This window comes from Catharus ustulatus, chromosome 1, assembly GCF_009819885.2.
Source record: "Catharus ustulatus isolate bCatUst1 chromosome 1, bCatUst1.pri.v2, whole genome shotgun sequence".
In the NCBI taxonomy this organism is placed as follows: domain Eukaryota; kingdom Metazoa; phylum Chordata; class Aves; order Passeriformes; family Turdidae; genus Catharus; species Catharus ustulatus.
Genome location: NC_046221.1, coordinates 99535994 through 99552103, shown reverse-complemented (window position 1 = coordinate 99552103; position 16110 = coordinate 99535994). Strand labels below are relative to the sequence as shown.

The window sequence follows — 16110 nt, the reverse complement described above, 5'->3', positions numbered from 1 at the left end:
GCCGAGGCCCCGTCTCAACCCAGCAGCCATTGGCCCCCGGGCCCGCCTCCACCCGGTAGGGGCGGTGCCGCGAGCCACCGAGCCACCCTGGACCCGGCAGCCATGGGCCCCCGGGACTGCCTGGACCCAGGAGGGGGGTGCCGTCGGCCCCCTAGCCCGCATTCACGCGGCAGCCATGGCTCCCCGGGACTGCCTGGACCCAGGAACGGGGGTGCCGCGGGGCCCCTAGCCCGCATTCACACGGCAGCCATGGGGCCCTGGGACTGCCTGGACCCAGGAGTGGGGTTGCTGCCGGCCCCCTAGCCTGCCTTCATCCGGCAGCCGTGGGCTCCCGGGGCTGCCTGGACCCAGGAGCGGGGGTGCCGCGGCCCCCCTAGCCCACATTCACGTGGCAGCCATGGCTCCCTGGGACTGCCTGGACCCAGGAGCAGGGGTGCCGCGGGGCCCCTAGCCCACCTTCATCTGGCAGCCGTGGGCTCCCGGGACTACTTCCACCCGGGAAGGGGGGTGCCGCGGCCCCCCTAGCCCACATTCACGTGGCAGCCATGGCTCCCTGGGACTGCCTGGATCCAGGAGCAGGGTTGCCGCCGGCCCCCTAGCCTGCCTTCATCCGGCAGCCATGGGCTCCCGGGACTTCCTGGACCTGGGAAAGCGGGTGCCGTGGCCCCCCTTGCCCACATTCACCCGGCAGCCATGGGCTCCCGGGACTGCCTGGACCGGAGAGGGGTGGTGCCTCGGGCCCCCTGGCCCGCCTCCACCCGGCAGGGGCAGTGCCGCGGGCCTCCGGGCCCGCCCCAGCCGGCTGCTGTGGCACTTCCGGCTCCCCCCACGGCTCTCAGCTCACACTTCCGGTTTGGCAAATTTCGCCGCTTTGTACATCAGATAAGGCGCACCGGACTATAAGGTGCACTTCCGGGTTCGAGGGAAAATTTTAGTCAAAAGGGTGCGCGTTATAGTCGTGAAATTACTGTAAACGAGATCCTGTAAACTTCTACTTGTGTTGTTGCTTCCTGTGCCTAGTTCTTACATACATGGAGAAAAGTCCTGACTTAAGCATCAGAAACCTTGCATATCTAGATAACAAAATCAATGTTCTCCTATTTTTGTGTTCTGTGGTTGATGCAGTTTTAGTTTTGGCAGTGTTCGAAACAGAATTCTATAGATTATTTTTCTCTTTTATGACCTTAACCTGCAGCACAAGCTGAACCCTCCTGCCAGTTGCTTTTCTTAAAGTTTTTCTTAAATAAAGATAACTTCCTTAGTAATACAGTATCTTCTCAAATGTAAAATGTGTTTAGCTTCCTCAGATTATTATTTTCCTTATATCATAAAGTATTTGTAGGATTGACTTCACTCATTCGAGCAACAGGATGTAGAAGCTTGCAACTTGTGTATCAAAAGTTGCATGACTGTAGGAGTTCATAAGAAAACTGTATGGGTTTAATCTGGGTTTCTTAAAAGAAAAGTTTATCTCCATTGAATTAATATATATGTGTATAGACTTACAGTTTATTGCATCTTTCTCAACTGTTTGAAGTACTGGTGTTGGTTTTACAACTCTGAAGGTTTTAAAACAGGTTTTAATAAAGGTTTTATAATGCCAGAAGGAAAAGAAAGAAAATATGTCTAAATTTTTCTTAAGAAATGTAATGGTTTGAAAGCAAAACCAGTGAGACACTCCAAGTCAGAAATACAATTTAATAGGAAAGAAAGAGAAAAATAAAATGCATGCAATAGTACAAAAGAAAAGCCGCTGACAGAGTCAGAATACAGCCTGACACCCCAGTAATTAGGGTCGTGGTAGCAGTCCAGATAAAGTGGTCTTGTTGAAGTAGTGATCCTGTAGAAAGGTCTGGTAGCTGGAAACCAGTGGGTAGGGGCTGCCTTGGTTTTTCAAATCTCAATTTTTGTCTAGGTAGGAAATGTTCGGCTCCTCCTCCTGGGTGGAGCATCTCACAATGGGATGATGTTATTTTATCACTCATACAGTGGAACTCAAAGGCCCATTAGCAGCTAATATCTTCCTGGTGGAAGGATGGGTCATGGAAAAGATAAAGAATGTTGCCCCATCTGGTTTTAACAGATGGCCCATTAGCGGAGGATATCTCACACAGAGATAAAAATCACCGCCCCACCTGGTTTCTGCAGATGTTGATAGAATGCATCCTTTTGGGCATATCTTTACATTGTAACCTAGGACAAGAAAAGAAGAAAGAGAGGGAGGAAGGGCAGAAAACCTGTGTAGTCAGAACTGCTGACTATGTAATTTTTAAAAACTTTTTTAGAAATATGTCATGTAATATTATTAAAAGTAATCCCTCGCTGTATCTTACTTGTATGTAGTGGTTTTTGCAGCGTTTTATTTTATTTCAAATTTAACTGGTGTTTATGAAGCACAGGAAGAATTTATTTTGAATTACTGGGAAAAGGTGATTATGTCTGTAGTGACTGGCAATTTGAAGTATGGATATATTTGGTTGATCCTGAGTCAATGGAAGCAGCGATATTTATTGCTGAAATCTTCAAGATCCCTTGAAGTTATAGTGCTGGATTATTCAAAAATCTTAGAGGAGTTGGAATAGTTTCTGCTTCAAATTATTCTGGTTTTTACAATAAATTATACGTAGATAAAATGTGACTTCATGGAAATGTTTTATTGCTTGTTTTGTAGATGATGTTCTGACACCAAATACAGAGAACGGTAATTTTCCCTACCAAGTACCCAACTTCCATAAGTGTGAGATTTGTTTGCTGTCTTTTCCAAGAGAGACCCAGTTTCAGCGCCATATGAGGGATCATGAGCAAAATGACAAGGTATGAATTGTGGTAGATATAACCAGTGTCCATTGATATTTTCATACACTGACAAGTGAAACTGACACATGACTTCTTTTCAATTTCTTTTCAGTCACACCAGTAATAATTACTATTTATGGACCTCAGAGTTTTGTGACATTTCTCTTTCATGTTTTCTCATGTTTCCTTTGAGATAGGACCTACCTTTAATTGCACTGTTTTTTCCAGATCAGTAATTTTTAATTTTAGCCATTTCCTTTGATTTATGAAATACCCAAAAATTTTTTTTCAATAGAGCTTGCAAAGTGATTCTACACATTAGCAGTAAAAAAAAAAAAAACCCTTACATTTATTAACAGGATCCTACATGTATTAATCAGTAGATTAATGTCATCACTTTAGCTGCTTACAAATCAAATTTAAGAAAGAATGGGAAGAATACTGATAAGTGATTAAGATTGGACTGACTTTTTAAATGAAGATTTTGCCACAAGTTGCATCTGTAATAGGAAGCATTTAATTTATTTCCCTTGCTTTCTATTTCACAAAGCTAAAACTACTTATATATGATAGGAAAATAATTCAATTACTTTTTGAGGAAGCCCTAAATACAGATTAATTTTTACAAATCATAGTATTTGGAGATAATTCAGGTATACAAAGACCAATTTACACAAGTTTCAGTGTTGCAAATTTGAAAAAGTTAAACCCATGCTATTGCATGCTTATCTAAAAGCCTTTACATCTAAAAGTGAAAGTACTCTTAAAGAATGAAAACTGGTTTTGCAGATACCAAGTGAAGAGCTGTCAGGCCTAGTATAAACTAAGCATTTTGCTATTTTGATTATTAGTTTTACCTAAGGAAATGTCTTGGAATTTCATAATATGCTGAATTGTAAGGGCCCGCAGGGATCATCAAGACCAGCCCCTGGTCCTGTGCCGGGCACCCCAAAGGACATACCATGTGCCTGAGAGCATTGTCTAAATCCTCCTTGAACTCTCAGGCTGGTGCTGTGGCCACTTCCCTGGGGAGCCTGATCCAGTGCCCAGCCACCCTCTGGGTGAATCACGATCACAGTTGAAGTAGAAAAATATATTTCTGTCTCTTGCTCATTCTTCTCTCCTGCTAACTTCACTCTTTTCAGACAGTCTCAGTTCTGAGTCTCTGGTTTCCTTAGTTCCCCTGCTTTGTTTCGCTTTGTGCTGTTGTAATGCTGTATTTGTATTTTCCGTAGTGACATGCAAAGAAGATAAAATTATTAATATCGGTATTATGAGGCATTATTATCCTATGTAGATGCTTGAATTGCTCTTTTTTAATATTTAACATTTTGTTCTGTATGGTTATATGTGTCACTGAAGACTGAATCTTGTCTTTATTTTTGTGATTTTAACAAACAGCCTCACCGGTGTGACCAGTGTCCGATGTCATTTAATGTTGAATTCAACCTGACACTTCACAAATGTACTCACAATGGCGAGGATCCTACGTGTCCTGTGTGCAACAAGAAATTCTCCAGAGTAGCCAGTCTAAAAGCACATATAATGCTACATGAGAAAGAGGAGGTAATTCATTAAACTTTATAACTTCATTTTGAAAATACATGTCATAGTGGTTGTATTTAATCCCTTACCTGTATGCTTTTGATTGGAGGATTGAATAAATGATTTTGTCCGTAAGAAATATAGAAATTTAAGTGGGGTGTCTGGAACATTAACTGATTGGTTATTTACACACACTTTTATTTTGAAAATACTTCTTTGATATAATCTACATTGATAAGGCCACATATAATAAATAATATGTGATCATGTTTGATGGCAGATGTCATGGTGAGGCACTCTCACCATCCATAGAAATAGATTAACCCTTATCTACAGCTCTCACCTCTGTTTTTGAGTGATTGGTTGTTTTGCTTGAGAGTACTTGTTCATTCCCCTCTCACACTTTCATTTTCCATTTTGTTAGAGTGTTGGTTAAATTCTGAGCAAACTGTTAATACAGTAATTTCACGATTATAAGCCGCACTGACTATAAGCCGCGTCTCTGGCTGTCGGCAAATTTTTGTTCTTTGTCCATATATAAGCTGCACCTGATTATAAGCCACACATTACAATACAGAGTGTGATAAAAGGTATCTATTCTATCACCATCTGTTGAGGGTGGGGGCAGTGATCCTTATCTCCACAGCAGATATTCTGCTACTGGACCATCCATTGAAACCAGGCGGGGGGCATTGTTCTTTATCTTTTCACCCCCCTTCCTTCCTCCAGCGAGCCATTTTCTGCTAATGGCCCATTGAGTCCCACTGTGGGACTGATAAAATTACTGCATCCCATTGGAAGTTGCTCCAGCCAGGGGGAAGAGCCCAACATTTCTTACCAAGATAAAAACAGGTTTTGGGACACTGAAGTAGGCCCTTTCTCCACTGGACTCCAGAGGGAAACCGGATTTCTGCACATCACCACTGGACCTCCGGAGGGAAACTGCACCTTGAACAGGAGCAGTTCTTCAACTGAATCACATCTGTCACTGCAGGGGGATGCAGTCACCATTTAATGGGACTGCTACCAACACCCTGCCTGACGGGGTGTCAGGTTGTACTCTGACTTTGTCAGGGTTTGGAGTTTGTTTCTTTGTAGTACTGTATTTCTATTTTAATTTCCCTGTTATTCCTGTTTCCCATATCTTTACCTGAAAGCCCCTTGATTTCAAAATTATAATAATTTGGAGGGAGGGGTTTTACATTCTCCATTTCAAAGAGAAGCTCCTGCCTTTCTCAGCAGACACCTGTCTTCCAAACTAAAACAGCAACTTTTCATTCTTTGTCCATATATAAGCCACACCTGATTATAAACTGCACTTAGGGGTCAGACCAGAATTTTAGTCAAAATGGTGCGGCTTATAATCATGAAATTACTGTACATAGTGGTGTATTTTGCATACTTTGTAGTAATTACTACAATTGCCAGAGTTGATTGCACTACCTGAAATACGGAGTTTTCAGTCATCTAATGCCTCTTCCTCCTGGTAAAGCTTTTTTAAAAGTGCACTTTGTGTGGGAGAATTGGAGCTGAATCAAGAACGCAGTTTTATTGTCAGACTTCTAATCATAAATGTAATGGTGTGTCTCTCCATGCCAATTGCCGACAGTTTACAGCAGTTTTGACCTGGGGATGATAGGCCTTGTGTGCACTTTTCCCTAAAACAGATGCAGGGCATGCCATCTGGAGGGATTGTATTCCTTCTTTAATCATTTTAGCTCACGTTTTGTCATGTACACAGTCAAGTAGGCAGCCAAGTGAAGTAAACTAGAGTACAATTTTTCTGCATATTAATGTATCTATGATGGTAAATGGCTTAATTGGTATTATTAAGGAAACTTGATTTATCAATTGCTGAAAACATAAGAATAAGGAAATGTAAGCATAGAGAAAGACACCTGAGGGTGGTTTTTGGTATTTGTTTCTACCACTAAGTGATTTTTCATGCACTTGAGCAGTGCTGATTTTGTTGCTTTGGTGCAGATGTCAGAAGAATAGGCTGTGATGCCTTCCAATTTAAAATTCTATCTGCAGCTTAAAGATTAAATTTATAAAAATACATGTTTCAATTGGTAATGAATGTGTTTCGTACAATACTCAATAGTTCTGTGATAAAACAGAGATGGATGTAACAAGTAATTCACATAAAACTGCAGGAGTAAATTTCACAGTAATTATGCACAGGACCTGTAGAACAACTGGAATTTGAACTTGAAGCAGAGGGTACTTGTGATGGCACTAGCTGTCATTGAGGAGTTTCCCGTAATGTGCAGGTTAACAAGTTATTGGTGGAGTTCCTTCTCCCTCCTGTTGCTCTTCTTTTTACTGTTGGAAGGGGTAGAAATCTGAAATCACAGCGAAGGTGCATATGGGGGGACATACATAGAGGTTAAGGAGATTGCTTCACAAAATGCAGTTTGGGGAACTTTACCCCTGGGTTGTGCTGCATCAGGCAGTTTTATCTACAGATGAGAGCAGATGGGCAAGAACAAGAAATTAGAGTGATTAGCTTTTTGGGAGCTCCAGTGAGATTTGTGAGAGTCGATCTGTCTGTGAAACTTAGCTTTTTGTGATTGATTGCTCCCTTTGAGAGGTTCTGGAAGGAATTTTCTGGGCTACTGATATTGAACTTGTAAGAGACCGTATTTTCTCTTCACATTCCTTGGTGGTTTGTGTGTAATACACTGGTGTGAGGGAAAAACTTCACATTTGAAATTCCTCATTAATATGGGGTAGCTTTTTCTTGAGAAATCATAGAGAACATTTCTTATGTAAGTATGTCCCATCTTCTCTAGGGTTGTTGGTCTTGTCGATTTCCTCAGTGGAAATGCACAATGGTTTTCATTGCTACGTTTTGCCCTGACAAGACAGAAATGACGAATAAAAAACTGAAACACAAATTATTTATTGCTTTAGAACTGCTACTGTCTTCCTTTTTCATGAACATGAGGGGCTTTAGGAACAACTTAATATGTTGAAAAAGTTAAAACTGGTATTTGATGGATATAAAATGAAAATTCCTTCATTACAGATCCTCTAGGTGTAGGTTTTTATGTTTTATTTTGTGTGATGTTGGGATTTTGTTTGGGTGTCTTTTTAGAAATATTCACTGTATTTGATTTGTACTGTCTAATATGTTGTGACCAATTGCCTTTTGAAAAAGTGCAGATTACAATCCTTTACAGATGCTGTGAGTCATAGATACTAAACAGGTGAAGATAGTGAGATCCAAAGATACTGCATCTGGTAAGATAGGGAGAGCTAAAATAGGCAGAATGCAATGAATAAAGCTTTAAAATTTTTTTCTGAGTTTGGGAATTTTGCATATGATCAGCCCCTTTTGTTTAGTTTTAAAATATGAATTTAACCATAGTGAGGATACAGTGTTCAAATACTTGTTCTGTGCATGGTGGTGATTTTTTTTGTTTACTTGAGAAGCAAAAAAATACACCAGGTATTGCCTATAGCAGAGTCTGTTTGGTGTGATATATTGGTCGGCTTTTTGTGGTTTTTCTGCTTTACTGTGACCTTGCTTTCCTACAGCAAATTCCTCAACACTGAATAGAATAATTAAGACTTAAATTATCTCAAATACTTAGGCTATTTTTTTGTTTGTAGAAGTTGCATAATAGAATGTATTTACAAATTAACATGATGCATGTGCATGTCTGAAAAATGCTGAGAAGCGGTTCAAAATCCCTTAATTTTGAGATTCATGAGCTTGGCATAGTAATTGTAAGTTTCCCTTAATAAAATTTCCCCCCACTTTCATAAATCTAAAATCCTAAGCTAAATTTTTTGTATAAGAACAGTAGATGCCCGTAAGAGGTATTCAGATTTGAATGTATGTCCTAGAAAAAAAAGTATTAGTTATTTATTGTTTCACTCTGTAACTTGAATCCAGTAATAATTACATGTAGGTTAGAGTAAACAAATAATTTATGATATGGTAATTAATTTCTTTAAAGGACTTAAGCTTTTGAAGCATTTGTGTGGAAATGTGATAGTGCAGATTTTTTTTTTCCAGGCTTAAAGAACAAATTAATTGTCAAAACAGTACAAAAATAACATTGCGTACCTGTGTTCCTCTTGATTAAAACATTCTTGTCAATATACTTCTTGAAATGAACACTTGTTTTCTGTTGTTCTTTTTTATTTTTCTTGTTGATCATTATGGAAAAGGGAAAAAAGGAGAGAGGATAAAAAAAAATTTCAGTTTGCAATGATAATCGCAATCACGGAAAACTGAGCTGATAAAGAAACCTATCTGAATTTACTTATGCACACCAGTGAAGAGTATTTGAGATGGATATTTTTAGACATTTAAGATTAACTCTCAGCTTAGGTTTTCTAAAATAGTCTGACAAAATTAATGATTTCAAAAGGCAAAAGGAAGTCAAATAAATGCAGAACTTTTAATTTTCACAGAAATAATATTTGACTTTGGTTCTTACTCTGAATTTCAAAGAAACAGCAACACTTTTGCGTTAAACATTAGAAGTATAATTTCCCTTCTAGGTGACATGGAATACTAATATAACTGGAAAATGGTGTGTTTAACACTGTTTTAAAATCAATGGGTAGAAGAGATATCTGTTAGAAACATTGTGATCCTCTTTATTTCTGTTGTCTTTGCTGTCAAGAAAGCTTTAGACAAGTCAGTACTAGCTGTGGTGGGATTACTGTTTAAAAGTGACAGTCAATATAATTTTAACCTGTACAAGTGTGAAATCCCCGAATCCAGAGTTACTATGCTTTTGGTTAGAAAGTTATTATTTGTTACAGATGTTTCTGTAGACCAGGGTGTAATGGCACTGCGGTGACCTCACCTTCACTGAGGTGAACCAGCCCAAAATGGAAATAGGGAGTGATGAGGATGGTACTGAACTGCTCGTTTCTGCTGCCATATGAAGTTTTTCAGAACTCAGTTCTAGTAAAATTTCTTAAAATATAAATATTAATATAATCTTCCAGTGATTATTGTACATGATTTATATCACGGGGCTCATAAACTTTTCTTGCTTGTATACTTCTCTTGTTGCTTGCTTCCAGCTACCAGTGTCCATAGAAGGATGAGTTAATCTACTTGAGCAAAGCTTGTGCACTGCTGTTTTGAAAAATCAGTCTCTATTATCCCTTTCAGAATCTGATCTGTTCAGAGTGTGGAGATGAATTCACTTTACAGAGTCAGCTGTCCATACACATGGAAGAACATCGTCAAGAATTGGCAGGCAGTAGGATTCACAGCTGCAAGTCTTGCAAAAAAGAATTTGAAACTTCTTCACAGCTAAAGGAGCATATGAAAACTCACTATAAAATAAGGTGACAATCATGGTATTATAGCAAAATGAGCAGATGTTACTTTTATGGTGATAGCTGGGAAAAGCAGGAATAGTATTTCCAGTCAGCAAAGTACCATGATTTATGCAGATAATTTATTTTCTTTGGTATGCTGTTCTAAAATGACACTTGCTTTTTAAAACCTTGCTTAAGTGGGTGGTTATATTTTTGGAGGCCTCTTTTTCCCCCTGTTTTTGTATTTAGGCACACATACTAAGTATAGTTCATCAACCATCTATTTGTGAACATGGGTTAAGTTTCTCTGATGCAAAGTGATTTTTGAAGTGTGTTTATGATTTTAAACACTAATAGCAGTATATTGAAGCAAATGTATATTGATTTTACATAGCATTTATTGTAATAAAAAAAGTTTTAATGCTTTCATTCTGCAAGGATGTAACTTGTTCTTTGCAGTTTAATCATCTTTCCCAAGAGATCCTCATTACAGCCTCCCCTGAGTTTCTTGAAAAAAGCACAAAAGTTTCTGAAAAAGCACAAAATGAAAGGGGGGAAAAAACAGACCTGGTAAATTCTCTGCTTATTTTTGGTGAATATTTGTTCTGTTCTTTCTTTCAACTCTCTAGTTGAACTTTACTTTTAGGACGGTGAGAATTACAGTAATTTCACGACTATAAGGCACTCCCTTTTGACTAACGTTTTGGTCCAAACCTGGAAGCGCACCTTATAGTCTGGTGCACCTCATATATACACAAAGTTCGGAAATTTGCCAACCCGGAAGTGCGAGCCCGCAGCAGCCCCGAGCCGAGCTGAGCCCACGTGGCGGGGCAGCACCGGGCCAGGGCGAGCTCGGTGGCGTCGGGGTAACGCCGGGCCGGGGCGAACCTGGGTGGCGGCCCAGGTGCGAGGGGGAAAGGCCGCAACCGAGCTGTGAGCCAAAGTGCACCAGCCCGCGCTGGGCGGGAGTGCCAGGGCCAACGGCACAGGGAAGGCACCTGGGGCTGTGTTTAAAGACTACACCAATCTGTGAAAAATGTTTGCAAATTGAGCACCTGCCAGTAAACCCCGCGATTGTGCGATTCTGTTACTAATTCATTACTTTGTTGCGTGTGGATCCTCACTACAAAAAACAAAGTGCACCTTATATGCCAGTGCGCCTTATAGTCGTGAAATTACTGTACTTTCAGTTAGAAGGAAGAAAAACTGCTCTTGTTTTACTTTATACATTAAAAGATCCTAAAATCTTGACAGGTGATCTCTCTTTTAATTTTCACTGTTTCTATAAAAAAGCAGGTGAGGAAAATTACGTATTTAAAAACAAGAAATTCTGTCTATTCCCAGTTGTTTTTATTAGAAATTAATACAGGTTCTACAGTCTTAATAGTTGTGCTGCAGGAGGTTTAAACAAGTGTTGTAAATTTCAATTTGCAAACAGAAATTTAAAGGTTTGAAGTACCAAGTTAGGTTTGTATTGGGTTATGTATATCTATTACCTACACAAACCATTCTTCTTGTGGGCAACTCCTGTGTAGAGATGTTTAGGATTAATAAACTAGTTAGTTTGTAGCAAAATTAATTTGGAGAATTTCTATTCTCTGTTTCTGTGGTTCTATGGAGAGTGTGATTTGTATTTGAGGGCCAATGGTGAATATTTGGGTTGCTAAATTATTAACTTACTCTTACTAGACTTCAGCAAGTGCATTTGTACTCCATTTTATGAGATTTGCATTTTCTAGTTCAGAATGAAGGACTTACTATGTTCAGGCAAAAAAAATTGAGTTGCACAGAGTTGAAAGTTCCCACCAAAATGTTTGTGAAGTCACTGTATACTTCTGGCAGAATTTACCCTGAAAATGTCTGAAGAGAGCCTCTAAGATGCAGCAGATTTTTATTGCAGCATTAACTAAAATTTTTGGTGCGTGTAGGTACTGAGAAAAAAGCTGTTCGCATTGTTCTTTCAGTATCATCATGGAGTTTGGGTTTTCACTGTTGCAGCTGATACTATATTGCCATTAAGTTAACTCAATGTTAAATATTATGGGGTAAAAGAAGCTTCTTCAAAATAATGTTTCATAATTATTTATTTTTTAATCATAGGGTATCAAATACCAGATCTTATAACAGAAACATTGATAGAAGTGGGTTTACCTATTCCTGTCCTCACTGTGGAAAGACTTTCCAGAAACCAAGTCAGTTAACACGACATGTTAGAATACATACAGGTAAGGCTGTGGAAGTTCTTATTTTAATTTGGTTTTGTTTTACAAAAATCAGTTAACCTCTGAAATACTGTATGTTTTTTCTCCCTGTTGGGACTTGAAATATTATTAATACATTTGGCTCATTAGATGCAATTACCTGTTGATTTAAAATAAACTTAAATTCATTTGCTTAGAAAATTTATATGCTTTTAAAATTTCCAGATTTATATCATTAGAAACAGTTTAAAAATGTGAAAAACTCTATAGATTTCATTTGTTACCAAGTATCAGTTTTGGTACTTAGAGTTTCAATGGGCCCTAAAATCAAAATCCCTAGTTAAAGACCAGTCAACTTCTTTAAATTAGATCTTATGTGCTCTAGAGAGAAGGTTCTAAATTTTACAATTGCAAAAAGAGCAAAAGTACATGAGAATTAATGATACTAATAAAGTGGTAGTCTTTCATTTTCTAAAATCGATTTATTTAAACTTACTTAGTGACCTTCTGAGGTGATAAGCCTAGGTTGCAATTTTAATAATGGAAGAAGTGCAGGTGAGTGTTCAAGTTTGCAGAATAAGTAGGAAATGGTTTTTGCTACATTTCTGTCATAAATATGTGGTTGTTTAAACCATAGGCAATTGAAATAATTGAAAAATGCCAAACATGAAATAATATAAAACTTTTGAAGTGTACAGATGACTACAAAGGAGTAGTTTGTTTTAACAAGGTATCTATATTATAGCAGGATTTTGGCTTTAAACAGTCTTCATTGAAGATGTTCCAGTGGTGTTCAATATGTATTTTTCATGCATTCTGAATAAATTATCATTTGTCTGGTTTTTAGCTGGTTCAGGTATTCATTTATGTTTGTAATATCAGTTAGTGTAATATCACTGTTTAGACAGTGATGTGATGAGTTGCCATTTACAAAATGGCTGTGTTGACTAAGTAATAGAAAGACCATTGCGTGACACTTTCTGAAGAATCTTTTGAAGTTTTACAGATCTAGTTATAGAAAAGTAACACAAGAGGTCACCCTTGTACCTGCTTTAAAACAATTGCTTGAAAGTAGTATCAAAAAAGGTCAATGAAAATTAACTTCAGTATTTTAGATTCTTGGCTCTATTTAATTCATTATCTTATTCTAGTCAGAATTAAAGAAACAAGATTATAGTTGGTTGTGGACGCTTTTTTAAAGCTTAAAAAAGTTCAAAGGTGGTTTTTTTTTTTTTTTTTTTTTTGAAGACCAAAAGACATTTGTTTATTGGGAAATCAGAGATAGAAATGCAGTCCCAATCTGCACATGATGGGAGGTCATTTTTACTTCCAAGTAGCTTGGAAATATTTAATTTGCAAAGTATGTTAGAACTCTAAATCTGCAGACAATCTGTCTGGCATTTGGCTGCCTGAGGTACCATAAATATGAAGAAAAGAACAACTCTGCTTTACAAAATTTAGAATGCTCAAGTCTTTAAGTGTTAAAATATCATGTTTGTGCACAATGTGCAGCATTATGTGAGCCTCTTAATTGCAGTACTTTTTTTGTTCCAGCTAGTCATTTCAAGCTCTTACACCCTTCTGGGAAAAAAAATCAGGTCTCAGGGACTGTAATTCCCGTGTTGTTAAATACGCAATTAACCCCTTGTCTCCCCTTTCAAATCAGTATTTTATTAAGTTATACTTGAGAAATCCAGAAATTTCATGTTTCTGCAATAGAATTAAGATTTTGTTTTATATTGAGATTTACTTACATAGGCAAATTTAACCTGAAGCAATACTTCCATGTATGGAATACTTCCATGTGTCTACCAACAGCTCTTGAAGCTAAGCTTTTTGCCTATGAAAACCTAATAGAAATTTTGTATTTCCAAATGTGAATCAGTGTTCTTTTTTTTTTTAAAATCTCTTTTAAAAAATATATATTTAAAACCTGCAATCCTTAAAGCATCTTCAAAACCTCTAAGCAGCAGAACAGAAGATTCCTTCAGTGAGTTATATGCTTGTAATGAATTTCAGAAAAGTAGCTGCTTTTGTTTCTGAAAATGTGAATTTAATTAAGAATTAATAAGTTTTAAGTAGATGTAATTACAGCTATAAAATTAGAAATCATATTAAAATATTGATTAAAACTGATTTAGTGTGCACATGGTAGTACTTACTGGTGTAGCAGACATAACATGCTGTGTGCTTATTCTGATCCTGGCTATGTGCAAAGGCAAGGTATTAAATATTTCCAAGGTCCTAGAGTTACCACAGCTGAATTATTTCACTAAAAGAAAAAAGATTGTAATAAGTTCACAGTGGAGGTTTCCAGGAGTTAATTAGGACGCATGGTTGTAAGAAACTGAAATTTATTATCATTATGCTTATGTAGCTTAGTGATCTCTTAATGCAGTCCTTTTATGTTCTGTAACTTAAAGTTTCTGTGGGGTTTTTCATGCTTATCTAGAAACATACAAAAAGTGTAATTATGCACAGCACCGAGGGCACCAAAATTAGGAAATTGTGACTGAGCATTTCTGTAAAAATAATGACTAGTTTTTCTTTAAATATTCAGTATGAACAGTTTTAAAAATATTTTCTGAACAGAACTGTCCAAAATATGATTTCATTGCATATTTTCAGTAGGTGGTTGCAAAGAATGCATGGCTCTTAATATTTATTGTGGAGTGGGAAACCACATATCATCTTTTGCAGTGTTGCTATAAAACTTTCTGATTTTGAACTAGATAAAATGTTAAATTTTTGACTGTTAGTTATTTATTACTGTCCATTTACCCACTGGACCTTTGTGTTTCCCTGAAGGTGTATGCATTTTATAGGATTTGGTGTAAAACATATGTGGTTTTCTTTATTCTTCTTCCCTTTGTTTTTTTTTTTTTGGCTCCGATGATTTTGCATAGCAGCTTCTGAGTTCTTTCAAACCAAAAGTTGAGGGAAACTGTTTTAAATAATTGCTTAATCTGGATTTCCTTTATTTTACCCATTTCAACTGATAATCATCAGCTAAGTCACAAAACTTTTGCGCAAGGCTACATTTGCATCAGAGTATGTGCTGAGGTTTGTGGGCAAGATAAAAAATTTTATTATCAAAACCTCCTAAAAACATATATAATAACGTGTGTATTTATTTTACTGGCTACAATTTTTCATTTAGATGCAAGAAACTGTTGACATTGACTTAAATCTCCTTACCCTTCCTCCTGCTGGTGCTGTTCCCTTGCAGGTGAAAGACCTTTCAAGTGCAGTGAGTGTGGGAAGGCCTTTAACCAGAAGGGGGCTCTGCAGACCCACATGATCAAGCACACGGGGGAGAAGCCCCACGCCTGTGCCTTTTGTCCCGCCGCCTTCTCCCAGAAAGGCAACCTGCAGTCACATATACAGCGAGTTCACTCCGAGGTAAATGCAATTACTCATCCAGTCCTGGGTGCTAACACGCATCCTAACTCTGTTTTGCTATTCCTATGTGCTCCTACTAGGATAGATTTACTGCTGTAACGTAGGTTCTGGTTTGCTGCTTTTGTCTGTGAGCTTTCCTTCGCTTGGTCTGAATAAATGTATACTTAGGAGAAATAGAAAAACCTTCATTTGTCAGTGTCTTTTCAGAACAGGGGTAGATTAAAAAATAGTGGGATTAGGTGTACAAAAATGTACCTCAGTGTTGGGAGAACAAGGGCTTGAATCAGATGAAAGTAAGCCAAAAGCAGCCAAGCAGAAAGTAGTGAAAAATTTCAAGGCCAGACAGCAACTAATTCTATTGTAGAACATACTTGCAATTTGTCTTTGAAGTATATGTCTTGCAGCATTTTGCAGAGATTTTTCTGGTCACTAGTAGAAGAAAATTCCAGAATAAGATTTTTAAAAAATTGTTTCAGACCTCTTTATGTCTGTGGTTTTTTTTCCTCTTTCTGACAGACAGTTTTTAAGACTGAGAACGTACGTGATAAAGTAATACAACCTTAGTAATGTGAGCTATGCAACTTTGTTCAGTAATTTCCTTGCAGTCTTTAGAAAAAGACATAGTTTTGGTTTGGAAATTGTGAAGTGATAGAGGTAACGCTTTTTGCTTCTTTTTTTCCCTGTGTGCACAATATCAGCGTTGTTCTCACTCTTCCCCTAACTGAGATTTGCAGTCTTGTTTTCCATTTTTGTGTTACAATGGTTGATCCTTTCAGCATATTCCTTTCTTACTTTTAGGATATGCCTTAGTATATGGATATGTCTTAATAGTTTGTGATACACTTAATTATGTTAAGTCATATAACTTTGA

The 16110-nt window shown here is 37.8% G+C and overlaps 1 protein-coding gene across 5 annotated transcripts in view; it reads left to right on the top strand.

Moving 5' to 3' along the window:
- ZNF236 (zinc finger protein 236) overlaps positions 1–16110 on the top strand; it is an 83579-nt gene that overhangs the window by 9492 nt on the left and 57977 nt on the right. For all 5 annotated transcript variants that reach the window (XM_033075495.2, XM_033075281.2, XM_033075224.2 and 2 more), the window contains exons 2-6: positions 2672–2814; positions 4198–4362; positions 9485–9663; positions 11737–11861; positions 15067–15239. In XM_033075495.2, coding sequence (XP_032931386.1) covers positions 2788–2814; positions 4198–4362; positions 9485–9663; positions 11737–11861; positions 15067–15239 — 669 coding nt within the window. In that variant the 5' untranslated portion in view covers positions 2672–2787. The remainder of the gene's footprint in view (positions 1–2671; positions 2815–4197; positions 4363–9484; positions 9664–11736; positions 11862–15066; positions 15240–16110) is intronic.